General features: G+C 35.6%; 1 protein-coding gene across 12 annotated transcripts in view; it reads right to left on the bottom strand.

The window, feature by feature from the left end:
• HFM1 (helicase for meiosis 1) overlaps positions 1–26,652 on the bottom strand; it is a 127,290-nt gene that overhangs the window by 38,053 nt on the left and 62,585 nt on the right. For all 12 annotated transcript variants that reach the window (XM_073896330.1, XM_073896329.1, XM_073896335.1 and 9 more), the window contains 7 exons: positions 23,022–23,119; positions 22,808–22,939; positions 20,201–20,286; positions 19,888–19,971; positions 19,592–19,749; positions 18,035–18,138; positions 17,399–17,545 (listed from right to left, as the gene is read on the bottom strand). In XM_073896330.1, coding sequence (XP_073752431.1) covers positions 17,399–17,545; positions 18,035–18,138; positions 19,592–19,749; positions 19,888–19,971; positions 20,201–20,286; positions 22,808–22,939; positions 23,022–23,119 — 809 coding nt within the window. The remainder of the gene's footprint in view (positions 1–17,398; positions 17,546–18,034; positions 18,139–19,591; positions 19,750–19,887; positions 19,972–20,200; positions 20,287–22,807; positions 22,940–23,021; positions 23,120–26,652) is intronic.

Here is a 26,652-nt window from a genome sequence, read left to right as displayed (position 1 = left end):
GAGAGCCCAGAAATGGACCCTCAACTCTATAGTCAACTCATCTTTGACAAAGCAGGAAAGAATGTCCAATGGAAAAAAGACAGTCTCTTCAACAAATGGTGTTGGGAAAATTGGACAGCCACATGCAGAAGAATGAAACTGGACCATTTCCTTACACCACACACAAAAATAGACTCCAAATGGTTGAAAGACCTAAACGTGAGACAGGAGTCCATCAAAATCCTAAAGGAGAACACAGGCAGCAACCTCTTCCACCTCAGTCACAGCAACTTCTTCCTAGAAACATCGCCAAAGGCAAGAGAAGCCAGGGCAAAAATGAACTATTGGGATTTCATCAAGATAAAAAGCTTTGCACAGCAAAAGAAACAGTCAACAAAACCAAAAGACAACTGACAGAATGGGAGAAAATATTTGCAAATGACCTATCAGATAAAGGGCTAGTATCCAAAATCTATAAAGAACTTATCAAACTCAACACCCAAAGAACAAATAATCCAATCAAGAAATGGGCAGAAGACATGAACAGACATTTTTCCAAAGATGACATCCAAATGGCCAACAGACACATGAAAAAGTGCTCAGCATCGCTCGGCATCAGGGAAATCCAAATCAAAACCTCAATGAGATACCACCTCACACCCGTCAGAATGGCTAAAATTAACAAGTCGGGAAACGACAGATGTTGGCGGGGATGTGGAGAAAGGGGAACCCTCCTACACTGGTGGGAATGCAAGCTGGTGCAACCACTCTGGAAAACAGTATGGAGGTTCCTCAAACAGTTGAAATTAGAGCTACCATACGATCCAGCAATTGCACTACTGGATATTTACCACAAAGATACAAACGTAGGGATCCGAAGGGGTACGTGCACCCCAATGTTTATAGCAGCAATGTCCACAATAGCCAAACTATGGAAAGAGCCAAGATGTCCATCGACAGATGAATGGATAAAGGAGATGTGGTATATATACACAAGGGAATATTATACAGCCATCAAAAGGAATGAGATCTTGCCATTTGCAACGACGTGGATGGAACTGGAGGGTATTATGCTGAGTGAAATAAGTCAATCAGAGAAAGACATGTATCATATGACCTCACTGATATGAGGAATTCTTAATCTCAGGAAACAAACTGAGGGTTGCTGGAGTGGTGGGGGGTAGGAGGGATTGGGTGGCTGGGTGATAAGACATTGGGGAGGGTATGTGCTATGGTGAGCACTGTGAATTGTACAAGACTGATGAATCACAGATCTGTACTTCTGAAACAAATAATGCAATATATGTAAAGAAAAAAAAAAGAAGATAGCAGAAGGGGAAGAATGAAGGGGAGTAAGTCAGAGGGGGAGACGAACCATGAGAGACGATGGACTCTGAAAAACAAACTGAAGGTTCTAGAGGGGAGGGGGGTGGGGGGATGGGTTAGCCTGGTGATGGGTATTAAAGAGGGCACATTCTGCGTGGAGCACTGGGTGTTATGCACAAACAATGAATCATGGAACACTACATCAAAAACTAATGATGTAATGTATGGTGATTAACATAACAATAAAAAATTATTTTAAAAAAATCTAAGAAAAACTGATAATAGAAGGCACATAACCCCTGACACACTTAGACTTGCATCCTAATTATAAATTTAAATAATTGGTCTCTGCATAAGCTAGCTACTGGAGTTAATATTTTTTTTAAGATTTATTTCTTTATTTGGGGGGGGGGAGAGGGAGAGGGAAAGTGAGAATCTCCAAAAAACCTTTTGCTGAGGGGGAAGCCCGACTCTGGGGCTCAATACCACAACCCCAGGATCATGACCTGAGCTAAAATCAAGAGTCGGACACTTAACTGACTGAGCTACCCAGGCACCCCTGGGATTAGTATTTCTAAAAGAATATTACTTTGACTTGCAGTTCCTGATTTCTGTTAATGAGATTTATGCACTTTATGACTTTACTTATTTTTTTAAACGATTTTATGTATTCATTCGAGACACAGAGATACAGAGAGAGAGAAAGCGTGAGCAGGGGGAGAGGCAGAGGGAGAGGGAGAAGCAGGCTCCCTGCTGAGCCAGGAGCCAGACGTGGGGCTTGATCCCAGGACCCTGGGATCATGACCTGAGCTGAAGGCAGAAGCTTAAGCAACTGAGACACCCAGACGCCCCATATGACTTTACTTTTTAAATGAGAGAGCATCTCCTCTTAATTTTTTGTCAAATATACTATCATTTTGTTATTTATCAAGAAAAAGGTAACACTAATGAATTGGAGTCCCTGGTTTTGCAATTTAATGCATTTATACACCAAAAAGTATAAAGAAAAGCAAACTGTGTTTTGACTAGTATTTAAATCTGCACACTTCCACAGTGCTCAGGCATTTATCTTTTCATTTTTCCAAATATACTAAATTTTCAACTCAGAATGGCACAGCAGATGCAAATGAATTTACTAATGTCAAATCAATTTTCTTCAAATTAAAGTCCATACTTCTTTTTTTTTTTAAGATTTTATTTATTTGACAAGAGAGAGACAGAGAGAGAGGGAACACAAGCAGGGGGAGTGGGAGAGGGAGAAGCAGGCTTCCCACCTAGCAGAGAGCCCAATGTGGGGCTTGATCCCAGGACTCTGGGATCATGACCTGAGCCAAAGGCAGAGGCTTAACAACTGAGCCACCAGGCACCCCCAAAGTCCATACTTCTTACTGAGAATCTATTTAAAGGACCAAAAGTTTAAATGTCTAAACCTATGTATTAAGAATAGACCTGAAAATTTTTAAATATTTTACAACCAAAAAAGTATATTTTTCACATTGTCATACCTTAAAAATAGCAAAAATATTTTTCTTTAAATTTTACAAAAATGTTATCTATTGGACTATATAGATGAGAAACTACTGCTAAAAGAATGTTTTCAAACACAAGAAGCATGAAAATAATTTTTAGTTATATTATGTAAATTAAGGTGCATATTTTTGTTTTTATATATGGCCCCATAATATGATATTATAATACTAAAGTATGTGTTGAACTTGCAAGCACACTGAGAAACAATTATTTAGCAGTCTCTGAACTGAATATGTTTGTATCATTTAATAACCTGGTCTGACAGGAGGTCAGAAAAATTGAAATTTGGATTGTTTTGAAAAAGCCCAAATTTTGTTGTCACAAACTTAGTAGGGTAAATCTATGACCCCTTCATTATGTCACTTACTGAGAAAGGTGCAGATAGGATATGTATGTTATGTTTAAAGGTATAATTGTGTATCTTTATTTGGGGATATATGAATTTGTATATAAGAACTAATTATATAATTGGAATGTTCATAAGATTTGGGATGGTTGAAAAATACAGATTCGAAGGGGTACATGCATCCCAATGTTTATAACAGCATTATCAAGAACAGCCAAAATCTGGAAAGTACCCCAGTGTCCACTGACTGATGAATGGATAAAGAAGATGTGGTATATGTATGTATGTATACACACACACACACACACACACACACACACACACACACACACACACACACACACACTGGAATATCACTCAGCCATCAAAAAGAATGAAATCTTGCCATTTGCAATGATGTGGATGGAGCTAGAGTGTATTATGCTAAGAGAAATAAGTCAGTTAGAGAAAGACAAATACCATATGATTTCACTCATATGTGGAATTTAAGAAACAAAAGAGATGAACATATGGGAAGGAGGAAAAAAAGAGACAGGAAAACAAACCATAAGAGACTCTTAATGATAGAGAACTTAGGGTTGATGGAGGGAAGCAAGTGGGGGTGGGCTACATAGGTGATGGGTATTAAGGAGGGTACTTGTTATGATGAGCACTGGGTGTGGTATGTAAGTGACAAATCACTGAATTCTATTCCTGAAACCAATATTGCACTGTATGTTAACTAACTGGAATTTAAATAAAAATTTGAAAAAAAAAAGATTTGGAATGGTTGTATGTATATGTATGTGAAGGGTGTGTGTGTGTGTGTAATAAAATATTATTTGATAGGAAGCATCTTTTACCCATATTCACAGGATTGTGCAAAATATGTAGGGAACTTTTGCCCTTTTAAAAGGCTCATACTAGCAGGAAGTATAGTAAACATTCCAACTTCTCATTACAATTTTAAATAACAAACAATTCAAGCTACTTTAAACAAAAACAGCTGGTGAGTGGGGGGAAATGTGTTACACGAACACAGATATGTCACAGAATCCAAAGCAGCAATTCAGCGAGGCATCAGAAGGGACCGAAACCAAGAAATAGGAAGTCATCATAATCTCAGCTCTGGCATTCTCACCTTTGCACCTCTGTACCTCTGCTTTAATTTTCTCTTCCCAAACTCAGCTGTCTGTGATCCTTTCTGCATGTGGTAAAGGATGGTCAGCTGATGGCTCTGAGTTTACATTATCTTTGTGCAGCTCTAATTCTAAATTGTCTTTCTTAAACTGATTTCTGATGCTACTGTAAATGGCATTTTAAAAATTATGATTTCTATCTCTTTTTTGTTTGCTGGCGTATAGTAATACTACTGCTTTTCTAATTTTTTGTTGAAATATGGTATGAATTCATACCATAAAATGTACCCTTTTAAAAAGTGTACAGTTTCATAGGTTTTTAGTATATTCCCAAGGTTGTGTAACCATCACTGTATCTAATTCCAGAACATTATCTTAAAAAAAAATCACATACCGAGGGGAAGAATGAAGGGGAGTAAGTCAGAGGGGGAGATGAACCATGAGAGACGATGGACTCTGAAAAACAAACTGAGGGTTCTAGAGGGGAGGAGGGTAGGGGGATGGGTTAGCCTGGTGATGGGTATTAAAGAGGACACATTCTGCATGGAGCACTGGGTGTTATGCACAAACAATGAATCATGGAACACTATATCAAAAACTAATGATGTAATATATGGTGATTAACGTAACAATAAAAAATTAAAAAAAAAACAAGATGTATTGTCATATACACTAGATAAAGATGATACAAATCCAAATAAAAAAAAAATCACATACCTGTTAGTAGTTACTCATTTCTTCCTACATCCAGCCTCTGCATCTTCCTTCCTATACCCATCTCTATAAATTTGCCTATTCTAAACTTTCCATATAAATGGAATCTAACAATATCTCACCTTTTGTGAATGGCTTCTCTCATTAGCATAATGTTTTCAGGGTTCATCCATGTATCAGTTGTTTATTCTTCTTTATGGCTGAATATTCCATTATATGGTTATACTACATTTTACTTATCTATTCCATCATTGGTGAACATTTCAGTTTCTATTTTTTGGCTATTATGAATAATGATGTTATAAACATTCACATACTAGTTTTTGTATGTTTTCAATTCTTTTGGATATGAACACAGAAAAGGAACTGCTGGGTCACATGGTAATTCTATGTTTAACTTCTTGAGGACCTGGCAAACTGTTTTCCAAAGCAGCTGCACAATTTCGCATTCCCACAGCAGTGCTATGAGGGTTTCAATGTCTCCACATCCTCATCAACACTTATTATTGTCCATCTTTTTTACTAAAGTGGGTGGGAAGTAGTATCACACTGTGGTTTTGATTTGCATTTCCATCTTAATGATGTTGAGCAACTTTTCATGTGTGTATTGGTCATTTGTAGTTCTTTCTTGCAAAAATGTCTATTCATATCCTTTTACCAGTTTGAATTTCATTCCTTGCTATTTAATTGTTGAGTTGTAAAACGTCTTTATATATACCAGATACTAGTCCTTTATCAGATATGTGATTTGCAAATATTTTCTCTCATTCTTTGGGTTGCCTTTCCACTTTCTTGATAGTGTTACTTGAAGCACAAAGGTTTTTAATCTTTTTTTAAAAAAGACTTTATTTGTCATAGAGAGAGAGAGAGAGAAAGAGTGCACAAGCAGGGAGAGAGGCAAGCAGAGGGAGAAGCAGGCTCTCTGCTAAGCAAGGAGCCCAATGTGGGACTTGATCCCAGAATCCTGGGATCATGACATGAGCTGAAGGCAGACGCTTAACCAACTGAGCCATCCAGGTGCCCCCAGAAGTTTTTAATCTTGATGAAGTCCAATTCATCTTTTTTTTTAGTTGCTTGAGCTTTAGGTGTCATACCTAAGAAACCATTGCCTAACCCAAGGTCATGAAGATATAAACCCATGTTTTCTTCTAAGAGTAATATAGTTTTAACTCCTACTTTTAGGTCTTTAACAAATTTTGAGTTAATTTTTACATAGTATGAAGTATTTATGGTATGAAGTAATACTACATATGGTATGAAGTAATTATGACATAATTAATTCAACTGACTATCCAGTTGTCCAGCCCTATTTGTTGAAAGGCTATTCTTTCCCCCACTGAATTGTTTTAAAATCTTTGTCCCAAATCAATTGACCACAGATGTATGGGATTTTTTCTGTACTCTCAAATATATTCTGTTGATCTATAGGCTATTTTTATGCCAGTACCACATTGTTTTGACTACCGTGGCTTTGTAATAAGTTTTGAAATCAGGAATTGTGAGTCCTCTATCTTTGTTCTTCTTTTTTTTCAAGACTGATTGGCTAATTCAGATCCCTTACATTCCCATATGAATTTTATTTATTTGTTTGTTTAAATTCAATTAGCCAACATATAGTACATCATTAGTTTCAGATGTAGTGTTCAATAATTCATCAGGTGCTTATAACACCATGTGCCCTCTTTAATGCTTATCACCCAATTACCCTATCCCCCCAACCACCTCCCCTCCAGCAACCCTGTTTGTTTCCTATAGTTATGAGTCTCTCATGGTTTTTCTCCCTCTCTGATGACCTCCCATTCAGTTTTCCCTCCCTTCCCCTATGATCCTCTGCACTCTTTCTTATATTCCACATAGGAGTGAAACCATATGATTACTGTCTTTCTCTGATTGACCTATTTTGCTCAGCATAATACCCTCCAGTTCCGTCCATATTGATGTATATGGTAAGTATTCATCCTTTCTGATGGCTGAGTAATATTCCATTGTATATATATATACCACTTCTTCTTTATCCATTCATCTGTTGATGGACACCTCCGTTCTTTCCACAGTTTAGCTATTGTGGACACTGCCGCTATGAACACTGGGGTGTGGGTGCCCTTTTGGATCACTACATTTGTATCTTTGGGGTAAATACCCAGCAGTGCAATTGCTGGGTCTTAGGGCAGCTCCATTTTTAACTTCTTGAGGAACCTCCATACTCTTTTCCAAAGTGGCTGTACCAGCTTGCATTCCCACCAAGAGTGTAAGAGGGTCTCCCTTTCTATGCATCCTCACCAAAATTTGTTATTTCCTGTCTTGTTAATTTTAGCCATTCTGACCAGTGTGAGGTGGTATTTCATTGTGGTTTTGATTTGTATTACCCCGATGCCAAGAGTTGTGGAGCATTTTTCATGTGTCTGTTGGCCATTTGTATGTCTTCTTTGGAGAAACGTCTGTTCATGTCTTCTGCCCATTTCTCAACTGGATTATTTGTTTTTTGGGTGTTGAGTTTGATAAGTTCTTCATAGATCTTGGATACTAGCCCTTTATTTGATATGTCATTTGCAAATATCTTCTTCCATTCTGTAGGTTTCCTTTTAGTTTTGTTGACTGTTTCCTTTGCTGTGCAGAAGCTTTTTCTCTTGATGAAGTCCCAATAGTTCATTTTTTGCTTTTGTTTCCCTTGCCTTTGGAGACGTGTCTAGCAAGAAGTTGCTGTGGCTGAGGTTGAAGAGATTGCTGCCTGTGTTCTCCTCTAGGATCTTGATGGATTCCTGTCTCACATTTAGGTCTTTCATCCATTTTGAATTTATCTTTGTGCATGGTGTAAGAAAATGGTCCAGTTTCATTCTTTTGCATGTGGCTGTTCAATTTTCCCAACACCATTTATTGAAGAGCCTGTCCTTTTTCCATTGGATATTCTTTCCTGCTTTGTCAAAGATTAGTTGACCATAGAGTTGAGGGTCCATTTCTGGGTTCTCTATTCTGTTCCATTGATCTATGTGTCTGTTTTTGTGCCAGTACCATACTGTCTTGATGATTACAGCTTTGTAATAGAGCTTGAAGTCTGGCATTGTGATGCCACCAGCTTTGGTTTCCTTTATCAACATTCCTCTGGCTATTCGGGGTCTTTTCTGGTTCCATACAAATTTTAGGATTATTTGTTCCAGCTCTGTGGAAAATGTTGATGGTATTTTGATAGGGATTGCATTGAATGTGTATATTGCTCTGGGTAGCATAGACATTTTAACAATATTTATTCTTCCAGTTCATGAGTGTGGAATGTTTTTCCATTTCTTTGTGTCTCCCTCAGTTTCTTTCATAAGTGTTCTCTAGTTTTTAGAGTACAGGTCCTTTACCTCTTTGGTTTGGTTCATTCTTCGGTATGTTTTGGTTTTTGGTGCAATTGTAAATGGGATCAATTCCTTAATTTCTCTTTCTTCTGTCTCATTGTTAGTGTATAGAAATGCAACTGATTTCTGTGCATTGATTTTATATCCTCCCATGTTGCTGAATTCCTGTATGAGTTCTAGTAATTTTGGAGTGGAGTCTTTTGGGTTTTCCATATAAAGTATCATGTCATCTGCAAAGAGTTAGAATTTGACTTATTCTTTGCCAATTTGAATGCCTTTTATTTCTTTTTGTTATCTGATTACTGAGGCTAGTACTATATGTTGAACAACAGGGGTGAGAGTGGGCATTGGTTGTGTTCCTGACCTCAGGGGAAAAGCTCTCGGTTTTTCCCGATTGAGAATGTCAATTGTTGTGGGCCTTTTGTATATGGCTTTTATGATATTGAAGTATGTTCCTTCTAACCCTACACTGTGGAGAATTTTAATCAAGAACAGATGCTGTATTTTGTCAAATGCTTTTTCTGCATCAATTGAGAGGATATGGTTTTTGTCCTTTTTTAAATTAATGTGATGTATCATGCTGATTGATTTGTGAATGCTGAATCATCCTTGCAGCCTAGAAATAAATCCCACTTCGTCATGATGAATAATCCTTTTAATATAATATGGGATCCTATTGGCTAGTATCTTGGTGAGAATTTTTGCATCCACATTCATCAGGGATATTGGTCTGTAATTCTCCTTTTCGGTGGGCTCTTTGTCTGATTTTAAGATCAAGGTAATGCTGGCCTGGAATTTAAAAAAAAAGGTAATGCTGGCCTCATCGAATGAGTTTGGAAGTTTTCCATCCCTTTCTATTTTTTGAAACAGCTTCAGAAGAATAGGGAGTAGTTCTTCAAATGTTTGGTAGAATTCCTCTGGGAAGCCATCTAGCCCTGGACTCTTGTTTGTCGGGTAATTTTTGATTACTGCTTCAATTTCCTTGCTGAGGGTCTGTTCAGTTTTCTGTTTCTTCCTGTTTCTGTTTTTAAGTTTCTAGGAATGCATCCATTTCTTCCAGATTGCCTAATTTGTTGGCATATAGTTGCTCATAATACATTCTTAAAATTGTTCGTATTTCCTTGGTGTTGGTGGTGATGTCTCCTCTTTCATTCATGATTTTATTACTTTGGGTCCTTTCTCTTTTCTTTTTGATAAGTCTGGCTATCGATCTTATTAATTCTTTCAAAGAGCCAGCTTCAAGTTTCATTGATCTGTTCTACTGTTCTTTTGGTTTCTATTTCATTGATTTCTACTTAATCTATTATTTCTCTTCTCCTGCTTGGTTTAGGCTTTATTTGCTGTTCCTTCTCCAGCTCCTTTAGGTGTAAGGTTAGCTTGTGTACTTGAGGCTTTTCTAATTTTTTGAGAAAGGCATGTATTGCTATGTACTTCCCTCTTAGGACTGCTTTTGCTGTATCCCAAAGGTTTTGAAAGGTTGTGCTTTCATTTTCATTTGTTTCCATGAATTTTTTAAATTCTTCTTTAATTTCCTGGTTGACCCGTTCATTCTTCAGTAGGATGCTCTTTAACCTCCAAGTATTTGAATTCCTGCCAAATTTCCTCTTGTGATTGAGTTCAAGTTTCAAAGCATTGTGGTCTAAAAATATGAAGGGAATGATCCCAATCTTTTGGTACCAGTTGAGACCTGATTTGTGACCCAGTATGGGATCTATTCCCATAGTTCCCATAGAACATTCTCCCACATGAGAATGTTCCATGTGCACTCAAGAAGAATGTGTATTCTGTTGTTTTAAGAAGGAATGCTCTGTATATATCTGTGAAGTCCATCTGGTTCAGTGTGTCATTCAAAACCCTTCTTTCCTTGTTGATCTTCTGCTTAAATGATCTGTCCATTGCTGTGAGTGGGGTGTTGAAGTCCCCTACTATTACTGTATTATTATTGATGTGTTTCTTTAATTCGGTTATTTATTGGTTTATATAATTGTCTGCTCCCAAGTTAGGAGAATAAATGTTTATAATTATTAGATCTTTTTGTTGGATGGACCCTTTAGGTATGATATAATGTCCCTCTTCATCCCTTATTACAATCGTTGGTTTAATATCTAATTTGTCTGATATAAGGATTGCTACCCCAGCTTTCTTTGGATGTTCATTAGTGTGATAAATGGTTCTCCAACCCCTCGCTTTCAATCTGGAGGTGTCTTTAGGTCTAAAATGAGTCTCTTGTAGACAGCATATGGATGGGTCTTGGCTTTTTTATCCAATCTGATACCTGTGTCTTTTGAGTGGATCATTTAGCCCACTTACATTCAGAGTTACTACTGAAAAATATGAATTTAGTGCCATTGTATTATCTGTAAAGTCCCTGTTTCTGTAGATTGTCTCTGTTTCTTTCTTGTCTATGTTATTTTTGGGCTCTCTCTTCATTTACATGATCCTCTTTAATATTTCTTGCAGGGCTGGTTTAGTGATCACAAATTCTTTTAGTTTCTGTTTGTCCTGGAAGCTCTTTATCTCTCCTTCAATTCTGAATGACAGCCTTGCTGGATAAAGTATTCTTAGCTGCGTGTTTTTCTCATTAAGTACCCTGAATATATCATGTCAACCCTTTCTGGCCTGCCAGGTCTCTGTGGATAGGCCTTCCAGCCTAATGTTCCTACCCCTGTAGGTTAAGAACCTCTTGTCTTGAGCTGCTTTCAGGACTTTCTCTTTATCTCTGAAATTTGCAAACTTCACTATTTTTTTTTAAGATTTTATTTATTTGACAGAGAGAGACACAGCGAGAGAGGGAACACAAGCTGGGGGAGTGGGAGAGGGAGAAGCAGGCTTCCCGCAGAGCAGGGAGCCCAATGCAGGGCTCAATTCCAGGACCCTGGGATCATGACCTGAGCCGAAGGCAGACGTTTAACAACTGAGCCACCCAGGCGCCCCATGAAATTTGCAAGCTTCACTATTATATGTCAAGGTGTTGATCTATTTTTATTGATTTTGAGGGGAGTCCTCTCTACCTCCTGGACTTGAATGCCTGTTTCCTTCCCCAGATTAGAGAAGTTCTCAGCTATGATTTGCTCAAATATACCTCTGTCCTCTCTCTCTCTTTCTTCTTCCTCTGGGACCCCAATAATTCTAAAATTGTTTTGCTTTATGGTATCACTGATTTCTCAAAGCCTCCTATCATGGTCCATTAGTTGTTTTTCTCTCTTTTCTTCAGCTTCTTTCCTTTCCATCAACTTGTCTTCTATGTCACTGCCTTATTTACCCTAGCTGTTAGAGCAATCCAATTTAGACTGTATCTCAGTTAAAGCATTTTTTATTTTAGCCTGATTAGATTTTATATCTGCACTAAGAGATTCTCTAATGTCTTTTATGCTTTTTTTAAGCCCAGCTAGTAGCTTTATAATCATTATCCTGAATTCCAGCTCTGACCTTTTACTTATATCCATATCAATTAGATCTGTGGCAGAGAGTATTACCTCTGGTTCTTTCTTTTGCTGTGAATTCCTCCTCCTAGTCATTTTGCCCAGAGAAGAAAAGATGAACAAGAGAACAAAATCAAAAATATCAACCACAACCCAAGCAAAATATACATTAGACAAATCTGTAGAGGTCAGAAACCAAAAAAGAAAAAGAAAAAACTAAAAAGGCGGGGAGAGAATATAATCTCCCAGGTGGACAAAACAGGGTGATCCACTTGATCCTGGGTATATTTTGGTCTGTTTGTTAGAAGACACTAAATCCCAAAATTGTAAAGAAAGCAAAACTGGTATACACACAAAAATAAAATTGAATACAGTGAAAGGAAGCCAAAAATGAAGAATATACCTATAATGTGTAAATGTAAAAATGAAAGTCAATTAAGTCAAAACTAAGTCAAAAAAGACTTAAAAATAAAGAGTTGATAATATAAGAAACTAGTTGAAAAGAAAAAAAGAAAAAGAAAGTTATAAACTGAAAGATAAATGAATCATGAGAAAAAACCCTTGAATTCTATATACTATTTTCCCCTAGTGCTAGAGTTTTGCAGTCCTGTGCACTCTGCAAACTTGCTATTGGCTTGTTGTTCCAAGTGGTCTTCTGGGGGAAGGGCCTGCTGCACTGATTCTCAGGTGTCTTTGCCTGGGTGGAGTTGCACTGCCCCTTGCCAGGGGGCCAGGCTCAGCGTAAGCTGCTTCTGTTTGCTCTACGTGGCTTTTGTTCCCTGAAGGCTTTCTATGCCTCTTTAGAGGATGAAAATAAAAGCGGCCAGGCCCTGATCTCCAGCCCCAGAGCTGAAAGATCACAGCCCCCTCTCTTCAGTAAACCCTCAGGTATAAGCACACTTCTGTGTGTGCCAAACTCTGCAGACTCCTGCAGTGCGTGTCTGCACCGATTCTCCAGGGGAAGGCAGGGGTGGCAGCATTTCTGCCCTTTTGTGCTGTGGTTCAGTTCATGGAAAACAGAGCTGAGAGCCCCCTCCTGGGCTCACTGACCATAACTGGTTTCCCTACTTCAATGCTTGGGAACTCTGTTGGCTCAGGCACCCCCATTCTTTCTGTGACCCTGAGGATCCTGATACCACACTGTCCCACCTAGAATTCTGCCCCACTTCACCACCTGGTAGCTGGCTTATGGAGGCTCCCTCCCCCTGCCATTTCTCAAGGGTTCAATTTCACACTCTGGGACTATATCAACTTCTGGTAGCTGGCTTATGGAGGCTCCCTCCCCCTGCCATTTATCATCTGATACATCCCCTCGGATTCACTTCTCTGCACCTCCTACCTTGCAAAAAGTGGTTGCTCTTCTATTTGTAGAATTCCAGCAATTTTCTTACATCTCAGGTTGAATTCATAAGTGTTCAGAATGGTATGATAGTTATCTAGCTATATTCAAGGGACCAGATGAAATGAGGTCCCCTACCCTTCCACCATCTTGCCTCCCTCCTCCCATATGAATTTTAAAATCAGCTTGTGAATTTCTGCCAAAAGCAGAGCTAGGATTTTGATAGATTGCATTGAATCTGTGGATTGATTTGGAAAATGTTGCCACCTTAACAATATTAAGATTTATAATAGGATATCTTTCCATTTATTTATGTCTTCTTTAATTTCTCTCAGTGGTGTTTTGTAGTTTCCTGTGTTCACATCTTGGACTAATTTTATTAAATGTATTCTTAAATATTCTATTCTTTTTAGTGCTATTGTAGTTTTTTTATGTTGACTCTGTATCCAGCAATATTTCTAAATTTATATATTAATTCTAACAGTGTGTCTACAGAGTTTTTTGGATTTTCTAGGTATATAATCACGTTGCTTTTTTTTTTTTTTTTTAGATTTTTATTTATCTATTTGACAGAGAGAGAGAGAACGAGCATAAGCAGGGGGAAAGGAAGGCAGAGAGAGAGGGAGAAGCAGGCAAGGAGCAAGGAGCCCAATGCGGGACTTGATCTCAGGACCCTGGGATTATGACCTGAGTCAAAGGCAGACGCTTAACTGACTGAGCGACCCAGGTGTCCCTATAATCATGTTGCTTTCAAGTAATGAGAGCTTATTTCTTTCTTCCCAATCCTTATCACTTTTATTTCTTTTTATTATATAATTGTACTGACTAGGACCTCTAGCACAATGTTAAATAGATATAGTAATAGAGAACATTCTTGTATCATTCTCCATCTAAATGGGAAAGTTTTTAAATGATTTCACCACTGTGCATGACGTTTGTTTTATATATATATACATATATATATACATACACATATATTAATAAAAAATGAACATTGAATTTCTGTCAAACTTCTTTGACCTCTATCAAGAGGATCACATGGTTTTCTTTTTTTTTTTCCTGTTAATGTAGAGAAATACATTGATCCATCTTTGAATGCTAAGGTACTCTTGCATACATGGAATAAGCCATACTTAATTGTACTGTAGTATGCTTTTTAAATATATGGCCAGATTCTACTTGCTAATATTTTGTTATGAACTTCTGGATCTATTTCCATGAGGTCCATTGGTGAATAATTTTCCTTTCTTTTAATGTCTTTGTCAGGTTTTGAAATCAAGATCCCCATGTTGGTTCTGTTCAAAAAAATTACATCAGTAGACTATTCTTTCCTTCTCTACTCTCTGAAAAATTTGGGTAAGTTTGATATTATTTTTTCCTAAATGTTTGGGGAAATTCACCAGTGAAATCACCTGACTCTCAGGATTTCTTTGTGGAAAGATTTTTAATTGCTTCAATTTCATTACTAGTATCAGACCACTAAAATTTTCTATTTTTTCCATCAGTAAGTTTTGCTTCTGAAGGATCTGTTCATTTTTACCCAAATTATGTCAAATTTATTGGTATAAAATTATTCACAATATCTTTATCTTTTTGATGTCCTGTAGTGGTATCCCCTTTTTCATTCCTAATATTGTTAATTTGTATTTATCTCTTTACCAGTCTTGATAAGGGCTTTTTAAATTTATTCATCCTTTCAAAGAACCAAATCTTAACTTAATTGATTTTTCTGTTGTACATTTACATTCTATATTTCATTCACTTCTGCTTTTCTCTTTATTATTTCTGTCCTTCTATAGTCCTCATATTTGATGTGCTGTAGTCCTGAGGTAAGAACATTTTTGCATTTTGATTCTACATATATTTAAAACTCTAGAAGTCATTCCAATTACTGTTTTACAACAGTTGATTTATAGTTAGTCATTTATTTGCCCTTTCTACAGTTTTTCATTCCCTCCAGCATTTCTGTACTTTCATCCATGGTCATTTTCCTTTAAGGAACTCCCTTTAGTATCTCTTTTACTGCAGGCCAATAAATTTAGTAATAGTGATGGAGTGCTTCAGTTTTGTTTTGTTTTTCTTCAAAGTGTCTCTATTTCTCTTTTATTTTTAAAGATATTTTTCACTGGGCACAGAAATCTAGGTTGGCAGCATTTTAAAGCATTTTGAAGCTGTTGGTCCATTATCTTCTGTTTCTATCATCATAGCTGATAAATCAGCTGTCAGTTTCACTGTTGCTCCTTTGATGGTAATATGGTTTTTCCGTGTCTGCTTTTAAGATTTTCAGCATTTTGTTATAACATGCCCAGTTGTGATTTTCTGTGCATTAGTCTCCTGGGGTTTGCTAAAATTCTGAATCTATGAGTTGATGTTTTTCATTATTTTGGAATGTTCTCAGCCATTGTCTCTGAATATTGCATTTGTCCCATTCTTCTGTGCTTCAGAGATTTTAATTATGCCTATTTTAGAACTTTTGAGTATTATGCTTTTTTTGTGTGTTCTTTCCATTCTCTTATCTCTGGGCTTTAATTTGAATATTTTCTCCTGATATGTTTAACAGTTCACAGATCCTGAGTTTGGCTATATCCAATCCATTATTAAACGTACCAATAAGTTTTTCACCTCAGATAATGTATTTTTTAATTCAAGAAAGTCCATTTAAATCTCTGTATGGATTACAATTTTCTGGTGAAATTTCCCAGCCTTTCATACATTTATTTTTTTCCTTTATTTTCTTGAAAATATTAATCATAGTTATTTTTTACAATCTTTAAATGCTAGCTCTCTTATTTGAATCATCTACAGAGCTGCTTCATTTCTTTATATTGTTAATTATAAGTCATATGGTCTTGCCTCTTTGAAGGTCTCATCATTTTTTATTGTATGGTAGACATTGTGTCTGTAGATTCCAGATTATATTATTTCCCACCAAAGAAGGTTTCCTTTTCCTCTGTCAGGCAAACATGGTGAGTGGCTGATCACATAAACCCCTTTTGAGAGCACGGCATACTCAGGCTTTTAATTAAGAGCCTATAGGTCCTTGACTCCTCAGTCCTGAAATGGTTCTCCCTCTAGAATTTTAGTTCCTTTAGTCTGCTTTCACAGATGTCCTAAAAATTATAATATTTATAACTTAGGTAGGCTTTATAGTTGTTATTGTGGATGCACTGGCCTGCCACAAACTACTGCATCCCACCCAGAAATGTTAGCTCTTCTGTGCTCTTTTTTTGTTTGTTTGTTTAAGACTTTATTCATTTATTTGAGAGAAAGAGGCACACAAGAGACATGAGCAGGGGGACAGGCAGAGGGAGAGGGAGAAGCAGACTCCTCTGCTGAGCAGGGAGCCCAAAACGGGGCTCAATCCCAGGACACCAGGATCACGACCTGAGATAAAGGCAGATGCTTAACCAACTGAGCCACTCAGGCACTCTCTTCTGTGTTCTTTAAAGAGGAGGAGATGAGTGTTCATGGGTTCACAGAATAATTCTATATGTGCTCTTCCTGCCTTCTTTCACTGCAGTTACTATTTATTATAACTACCAATTCAGAAAGCATAACTGTCTAGGTCACTTTGGTAGGAACCACTGCTTTCACATTCCTCAGTACCTATTAGTTGCTCCCCTTACTTATAAGGTAATTAGCAATCTGAATATTAACTCAGGATTGGATGATATTAGTGACTATTAGCTTTTTATGTGTAAGAGTAATATATGTTTTTTCTTAAATCCTTACATTTACAAATATATACTGAAACATTTACAGAGGATATGATATGATATCCAATTTTCTTCAAAATATAGAAGGGAAAAACTGAAGAGAGGTATAGATGAAACAATATAAGCCATGAGTTAATCATTGTTTAATTTAGGTAATGAGTACATAAGGGTTCATTACACAGGTCTGTCTACTTCTGTGTATGTTTGAAATATTCCATAATAAAAAAACTTAAAGTTCACTGTCACCTGGTTTGCCTCATCAAATCTATAAAGTCTTATATATCATTTGCTCTTCCCCAACAATGGCCATAAGAATAGAGTGGGTATGAAAAAGGGGCACTGTATATCAAAAACTAGTCAAATAACTTGTGCTCCAAATATCACCCCAATTTGACAAATATTAGTTATAAGAAAGAATTCCTACTATATATTATTAATGTAATTATTATGAAGCTTAAATATCTAATTCCCGAGTCTCTACATCTGAATGAAGCAGTACTATAACACTGATACTCCTCCCTAGCCATAACTTTGCTTTAATGCAATACAGGAATAAATATAGCTATTTACCTTTATTGGGTCCTGCTACCGTAGATCTATTTGAATGTTTAGAATGGAAAATCTCTGTTTCTGATTTTTTTCGCATAATTATTTGACTTCCAAGCCTCTTGGGTCCTAAGTAAAAGACTGTAAATTTCTGCTGAATATCAAGTCCAACTGGAAAAGGAAAAAAAGTATACAAGGACTTAGTCATATAAATCTAGCCATGAGATCATTTATTTGTTTTTATTATCTCTCATATTTCTATACCTTTTGAAATGAAAGAACTAACAAGTCCAGGAAATAAAAATGTAAAAAAAAAAGAGTTAAAAAATATTAACAAATTAAAATTTATACATCTATCATCATAAAAACAAAAATCAATGTTCCTACAACAATTGAAATTTTATTATCTTGGAAAATAAAATACCTATAAATGAATAGACACAATTTTAATTTTTTTATCTTAGTCCATGCTATCTTTTACATATCTAAACACATGAAACTTCCTTTAAAATTATTCATATTATTTAAATAACTTATTTTTACACAATATCATTTAAATTGTTTTTGTTTCAGCATGAAGGAAATTTTTTTTTATGAAGTAAATTTTTAAATGTTATCATATTCTTTACATTTATATGTTCATTACTTCAATGAACTGACCATATTCAGAACTAATCAGATTTATGCTAAGATCTTCAGATTTAAAAGCTCTCTTCACATCAATCTTTTTAGTCCAATTTCCAGCTTTTAGCAAAATAGAATCCCTGAAAAAGAATAACATATCATTTAAATAGTGATCCAAATACTAAATGAAATAATATATTAATCATCAAGGCAGACTGACCCTTAGATAGGTCCTATCTGGTAGTAAACTGAAGTCAGTACTGAAAACTACTAGCTGCAAATTCTGAGGAGGGAGAAATGGAGTGTCAATGGGGCTACTGCAACCATAATTTTCTAACTACACATTGACCAAACAGCTGATTCCAAGTTGCATTGCCTCATTTCAGGCCCACCTGAATATATAGTTGATATCAACAACCCATGAGCTTGCCCCTAAATCACTACCACTTTTAAATGTCTATATATAGGATACATGAATTTGTGAGAACTTGAATAGTATCTTTAAAATTCATATAAAATAGTCTATATTCAAAAACATCATAAACCAGCAACCAATTTTGTGATTGAACTTATTTTAGCTTTATATAGTCAAGACTGTCTTTAGACTTGTCACAGAGAACAAAGATTTGTACAATGACATATTCTCAATAAATGTGTCACAGCTAGCTGCAGTAAAGCGGTTAACAGTGAAAGGGATGTTCTATTAGGCACCATAGTCCCTTTAGGAACCTTGAACAGACTATTTTGGGAAGGTATCTTCCAGTGCTCTGGCAACAATGAGATTCCCATTTCAGAGTAACTGCTAATCCTGAACTCACAAGTAAAGTAATATGATTAGGAGCATAGGCTCTGGAGTAAGACTGCTTGGGTTTAAATCTAGACTTTGCTATAAACTACCTATATGAGCTTAGACAAATTAATTAAACTCTTGGTCTCAATTTCTTCCTCTATTAAATTTAGATAATGATAGCATCTGTCTATACAAAGATCAAACAATTCATTATCTGGAACCTACAAAGAGCTCAAAAAATATTAGCTATACCTACAACTACTAACCTTAGAGTTTGCCTATGGCATCCTGGGAGAAAAGAACAGTATCAGAAAAAAGGCTGATGTAAAAATCATAGAATGGCATGCTAGAGAATCAGGTGTAAGGGAAGGTAACTCCTTTACATATTTGAACTGGTTGCCTGATCTTACAATGGAGCTATAGTAGTTTGTTCTATTTTAATTTGGAAATATTAGGTATATCTTGAAGAAGCAGGAGGAAGATAATGAAAGAGTAGTAAGGTTGTGAATGACTGGAGAAAAGCAACAAAATAAGAAAGTTCAACAGTGGCGTATAGCTACTCCTAAAGGTCATTTATTCACTTGTTTCAAACCTTGGTGATAGATTTCACACTTTGTTCATTTGAGTACTGACAACAGAGCCAATGTTAATACCTTCTTTAACAGACAAGAAACCACCCCATTTCAGTGAAAGGAAAATGTAATTTAATTAACCCTACAGTGATTTTAGTACTCTTTCTCAGCAGAATTTTTCTTTCATAGTATATGCTTAGAAATAAAATCAAATGGAAATTGTACACTTACATAATTTTATGCTTAAAAACCAGCTGATTATCTGCATCACCTATGATTAACGTAACATAGTGAGAATCTGGTGCTGTTCTTTTAGTTTGTAGCTGTTCAAAGTTTCTTAATATAATGGTCACTAATATTTCCGCCATGGTATCACTATATCTTGCAATCTTTAAAAAAAGGATAGGCATAAAAAGTGTTAAAGATAACCTTACTACTCTTATTCAGCTCCAAGTCAGCTATAGATAGTTTTATTCCTGAAGACAATGAAAATACCTAAGGAAAAAAAAAACCCAAAAAATATTTACCTGTTCCACTTCAAGTTCATATTTTGGTAGATACATCACTGTTTCTTTTATTTGCGTTCCAAAAGGGGGGTGTCTATTTAAAATCTAAAAACATTTATATCATTATATTCTTACTACAAGACTAGAAGTTCTTTTAGTAAAATACTTTTTAGCATCAATAGTTTTAATAATGCTTATTACCCAAAACCTTAAATTAAAATACTTATGACTATGAGAAGGAAAACAATTTTTTAGAAGAAATAAAGATATAAAAGTAGGCTTTAAAATTTAGATAAAATTCAGGTAACATTAGGAATAAGTGAATATTAAATACCAGTTCAAGTTCCCTTGCATCTGTTTCTTCTATTTTTTTAAAGGAGGTCAAACCTGCATTTACCATTGCATTTGACAATGTTATACCTGTGGAAAATTAATCAAATAGCAGTTTTTAAACAATCCATTTTAAACTAAATCTATACTTAACTTTTCAATGACATTAGTAAAAAGTTTTTTTTAAAGATCCAGATTAATAACTAATTTTTGAAGTTTTTTAAAAAAGTTTTCAGTTCGATTATTTGGGCTGTGGCATTCAATTGTTCATATTTATTTTTTCAAACTGAAATAAAACATGTATTTGCTTAACAGAAGAAAGAGGAACTCTTTGGTCCACATGATGATTTAACTCTTATTTTTATCACATGTCATCCATAGAGAAAGTACCAAGCGATTCCTACTGTTACGTATTACACTCATGTTTGAAAAAAAGATAACATGATTTATGGATGGGAATATTGCTTCATAAAGCTATGGCTCTCTATTTCCATCTCAGAAACAGAGTTCTAGGTTTCTGTACTGAAATCAGATAATTTTACTCTTCTGTCTAAATTTCTAATTCCTTTCCATTGCATTTAGAATAAAGTGACAATTTCTTACCATGACCAAACTCCCTTACCTATCTGACTTGACCACAGCCTACCTGTCCCATTTAATTTCCTACCATTCTCCTCTTGCTGACTACTCTCTAGCCACATTTGCTTTAATTTTGTTCTTCAAATATATCAAGTTCACTTCCATCTTTGCACTGTCTCTGTTTCTTTATGCTTTGAGAAACTGGAATTTAAAATTCTTACACTCACAAATGAATTTAACCAAACCCTGAAATAGGAGATACTGTCAGAAGTATAAAATTGCAAAATTCCAAAATATAAAATTCCAAAAATCTTGCCTAAGGCACATATATTACTGGTGGGGATATTACACTATTTCTTTTTCCATACCTTTAACTATCCTTGGGAATTTCTCTTATTCATTCTTATGATACAACTCCTAGTATTAATAATTCCTTCATGTTCATTTTCCCTCAAAACTTTTCTTGAATTTTAATTTTTTATAAACATTGTTGAAAATCAATTTGTATTCATTATTTTTTTCCTGATGCCCAGGAAGAACTTAGATTTGCTTTTTTATTTCAATTCTCCCATTTTTCTAGTGTATGAATTTTGTTGGGCAATTTTTGCTTCTTTTTCTTCAGCCGTACTGAGTAAGTGTAAAAAACACATCGGTGTTCGACAATTTGGAAGGGATAGGATGCAAATGATGCCTGACTGACAATATTCTAGAAAGTCAGAAAGACTCTTTTTCAAATATAATGAAAATTTTCTTAATAATCATTTAACTTAATTTCAAGATTTCTGTAAGTTGTTATTTCCTAAATGTTGTATGGAACCTCCTTCCCACTTTAGAACTCATCTTTTTGAGATGGGTGCAGCATCTGGTTTGCTAGGACTTCAGTAGAAAGGTGAGTCTTAATGTCAAGAACCCCTCCTCTAATTTGACCTTACTTTCACCAGCTAATCCCCATCTTCGCCCCACTTCCCAGGACTGGTCAGTTCTCTGTTATCCCACTGATTTCAAACTTCAAGGAAATAAAAAAGCACTTCCTCACAAAATAGTTGGAGATCTTTGTTCTAAGGAATAATGAGACAATCCCTAATAACCAACCACATAATTTTTTAATGTCCCCAAGATGCATATAAAATTATAGAGCTAACAAAGCTGTCAGTCATGGAATAACAACTCTCTTCTTAGAGAGAAGGAGGAATAGGATCACAAAATCAAAGGCACCAAACTGGAAAACTCTAGAGTACTTAGTTATACCCCAGTCTTTGTAACTGGCACCCTCTAGACTTTTTCAGTACATAACTTCAGCTGATCTCAATAGATAGGAAATAATTAGGCACAATCTTTTGTCTACAGAATCTCTATGAAGATCAGTGCGAATATTGTCCTATTATTGAAAAAAAGAGAAAAAAGTTAAGATATAAATAAGTGACATAATTCTCTGTAATGAATTAGGAATGGCTAGGATTGCTAGCTCTGTACCTTGTCACTGAGAGCAAAACAATCATAAAAGTGAAAGAGAGAGCAACACATAGTTACCTAATTACTAAAACAAACTTTCACTCTTGGTTCGAGAACAAATTTAAAAATAAGAGTATTCATTTTTATTGGGGGCGCCTGCGTGGCTCAGTTGGTTAAGCATCTGCCTTTGGCTCAGGTCATGGTCTCAAGGTCCTGGGATGGAGCCCCACATCAGGGCTCCCTGCTCAGTGGGGAGTCTGCTTCTCCCTCCCCTCTGCTCCTCCTCCCTGCTCATCCTCTCTCTCTCTCTCCACCCTACCCCTCAAATAAATTTTTTAAAAATCTTTAAAAAAAAGAGCATTCATTTTTATTAGTTTCCAAATTGATTTCAAATAGAATCCTTCAGGCAAGAGAAAATGAAAATCAGATTTTCAAGAGAAGTAAAGTTCAGTACCTTATTTATACCTACAAACACATTTTTTCTTAAGGTCTATAAACACCATAGGATAATTTTCATAACAATGAAAAACAAAATAAACTGCAGACATTGACAAATTCCCTGCCTGTATTCAGTACCTACCAATTTTTTCCAGCTGTTTGGATATATGTAGAGAGTTTTCCCAAAGTTTGCATCTAAAACATTTAGCTAGTATCAAACTGTTCAATAGTACAGCAAACTTCTTTTCTTGAACAGCCACAAATTCTGACAACCCTAAAAAAAAGTTTCCAGTGTTAAATCTAGTATAATAGTTTACTGGGAAAAATACTGAAAATCCATTAATCCTATAACATACATCTTGTAATTCGTGAGCCATTTCTGAAAATCTTCGAGGTATCTTGTGTCAAAGCAAAGTCTTGTATGGGAATGCATCCTAGTTGAGCCTGAATAAGACTGAAGGAAAGAAGAAATTTCATGATTTCCTTTTAAAAACTATTATCTCATAGTATTTGACATCATTGATTGAAGTATCTCTTCTTAAAATTCCTCTCTGCCTTGATTTCTGTGAACTAGATGATTCTCTATCTTGCATCATTATTGTTACAAGTCATTGTTAACTTCTTTCCAACCTCTAAAAGTCCCCTTCTTATTTCACTACTCTTCTTCATTCCCTCAACCTCTCCTTTTCTCAAAAATCTCATTTCTTCTCAAGACTTTCATTATAATCGCTAGATTGATAAATTTCAAATGCTTACAGGGCACTCTCAAGTTAGACTATTTCTTTAACCTCAACACACCTAAAAAAAAGTTGTCATATTCTCCTCCAATAGAGTTCTTTTAGCTTTACATACATGTTATTATAGAAAAGCAAGGCACTTTGTGTAACAAACAAATATTTATTAAGTGCCTATGAGTGACAAGCAGAGTGTTAGGTCTGAAGATTCTGTTCAACATATGAAGGTCGGTAACATATTAGTTGATTATTAGAAACTAGCAGTTGCTTGGCTATAAAATTGAGGAGCGGGTGGTAAGAAGGGAGAAAAGGAACTAAAGTACATTGTACCTACTATATCCCATTTTGCCTGTTTACTTTTCTAACCAAACGATGATGTGCAACTCACCCTATGGATCTAACTAAAATTATCAGACTTATATTAATTTCTTGAAGGTCTCTTGATGAGTCAGGTATACAAAAAGAGCAGAATAAGAGTTATATTTCATGGTTTAGTTTTAGCAAACAATATGTGAAAATAGAAGGTAGTAACCAACTCACTTCTCAGAATGGATGCATATAGCTGAAACTTATAGACTATTTAATTCTTTTGGCTATAGTATATCTTCTGAAAGTTATTTTATATCATCTACTAAGAAATGGTTGTAAAGAATAATCTAAAACTTGTATGGAACCACAAAAGACCCCGAATAGCCAAAGCAATCTTGAAAAAGAAGAACAAAACTGAAGGTATCACCATCCCAGATTTCAAGATATACTACAAAACTATAGTAATCAAAACAGTATGGAACTGCACAAAAACATATAGATCAATGGAAGAGAAAAGAGAGCCCAGAAATAAACCCATGATTATATGGTCAATTAGTCTTTGACAAAGGAGGCAAGAATATGCAATGGGAAAAGGACAGTTTCTTCAATAAATGTTGTTGGGGAAACTGGACAGACACATGCTAAAGAATAAAACTGGGCCACTTTCTTACACCATACACAAAAATAAACTCAAAATGGATTAAGGACCTCAATGTGAGACTTGAAACCATCAAAATCCTAGAAGAGAACACAAGCAATAATTTCTCTGACATTTTTCTAGATAAGTCTCTAAGGCAAGGAAACAATAGCAAAAACAGCTAATGGACTACATTAAAATTAAAAGCTTCTTCACAGCAAAGGAAGCAATCAATGAAACAAAAAGACAACCTACTGAAAGAGAAAAGAAACTTGCAAATGATATATCTGATAAGGAGTTAATATCCAAAATATATAAAGAATTTATATAACTCAACACCAAAAAAACAAACAATCCAACTTAAAAATGGGCAGAAGACATGAATAGACATTTCTACAAAGAAGACATACAGATGGCCAACAGACATATGAAAAGATGCTCAACATCACTAATCATCAGGGACATGCAAATCAAAACCACAATGAAATATCACCTCATACATGTCAGAACATCTAAAATCAAAAACACAAGAAACAAGTGTTGGTGAGGATATGGAGGAAAAGGAACCCTTGTACACTGCTGATGGGAATGCAAACTGGTGCAGCCAGGAGAGATCCTATAATAATTGTTAATAAACATTTCTTGAATACTTACTATGCTCCAGGCACTACATTAGATGCTTTGCATACCTATGACAGAAACTGCTAGCTGACTGTCCCATTATCTGTTCTTACCTATACACGAAGACTGTATTTCTCAGTCAACTTTGTAGCTAGATACAGCCCTGTTACTAAGATTAGTTAGCAAACTAATAAAAATGATACAAGAACTTTCCAAAAGACTTCTGTATCCTGGCCAACTTAGTAAAGGAAGGATTTTTCCAAAAAGATTTGTGTATAAAGAATAGAAATCCCTCAAATGAATCCTAACTCAGGTACCACAACTTAATCTAGACCAAAGTAGCTATTTGGTTTTTTTAAATAGATCTATTTCCTCTTTCATCATCTCAGTTAAAGACTATAAACAAGAACAATAACAAAAGAAATCCTGCAAATGACGGAAAGTTAAAGGTGTATTATGAAGCTGTACAACACTTTTGAGAGGAGGAGAGTTATTCTGAAGCCATTTTTTTCTGCCTAAGCATAAAATAAGAATGCCCAAAGAAACACCCAAGACAAAGGATCAAGATAGCACGTGGAGCCTTCTATATACTTACTATTCTTCAAATTCCATGAAAGGATGGACATACGTATATGTGTGTTTATGTGTGTATGTCTCCTCCATAAAACTACAGGAAAACAAGAAAGCATGCCACTGGTAGACCAGAAAGTTTAATGTTAGAAATAAAATCTATGAAGAGGATCAAATCTATAAGAAAAATAAAACTGGAGGAAATTATCCATAACACATGCAGAAGGATCAATAGACATAATATTGTAATAACTGGCAACAGAGGGTAACTACACTTATCATGGTGAGCATCATGTAATGTGTAGAATTGTTGAATCACTATGTTGTACACCCAAAACTAACACAAATTGTATGTCAACTATACTTCAATTTTTTAAAAAACTCTTTCCTTATAAAAAAAAATTAACAGATTAAGGAGAGAGAGTCCTGAGATACTTGTCTGAGCAATTTACTGAAATGCTGTATTCTTCCCCCCCCACCACAGGTGGTATTTCTTTTTTTTAACTTTATTATGTTATGTTAATCACCATACATTACATCATTAGTTTTTGATGTAGTGTTCTGAGCAGGTAGGTAGTCCGCCCCTGCCACTCTCTCATTTGTGGAAAATATTAGGCAGTTGTGGTATGTTCTAAGAGGCTAACGCAGGAGTGTAGACATTGAGGCCAGAGAGGCAGGTCAGCACTCTAGGTAATAACAAACACCCAGGAGAGGTAAGGAGACTTTATTCTTTTCTTTTTTAGGATTTTATTTATTTATTTACTTATTTGAGAGAGAGAGATTGTGGGGGGTGAGGAGCAGAGGGAGAGGGACAAGTAGACTCTACGCTGGGAGAGAAAGTATAAAACGTGGAGGAGAGAGTTAGAAGTTCCAACATTCATCTAGTAGGAGTTCCAGAAGGAGTAAACAGAGAGAATAAAAGAGACATAATTAACTTATAGAAGAAAACTTCCTAGAGCTGAAGAAAGATACAAGTCTACATATTAAGAGAGTCCCCAAAATGAAGAATAAAAATATACACCAGAACTTCATGGTGAAATTTCCTGACACAGATAAAGAAAAAAATTATTTTAATATTCCAAAGAGAAAAAAGTTATTAACAAAAGACTGAAAACA

Source organism: Callorhinus ursinus, unplaced genomic scaffold, assembly GCF_003265705.2.
Source record: "Callorhinus ursinus isolate GAN/ISIS: 27379988/994484 unplaced genomic scaffold, GSC_fseal_2.0 scaffold9, whole genome shotgun sequence".
NCBI classification, from domain to species: domain Eukaryota; kingdom Metazoa; phylum Chordata; class Mammalia; order Carnivora; family Otariidae; genus Callorhinus; species Callorhinus ursinus.
Note: the sequence above shows the minus strand (reverse complement) of the source record. Positions and strands in the feature narration are given on the sequence as shown.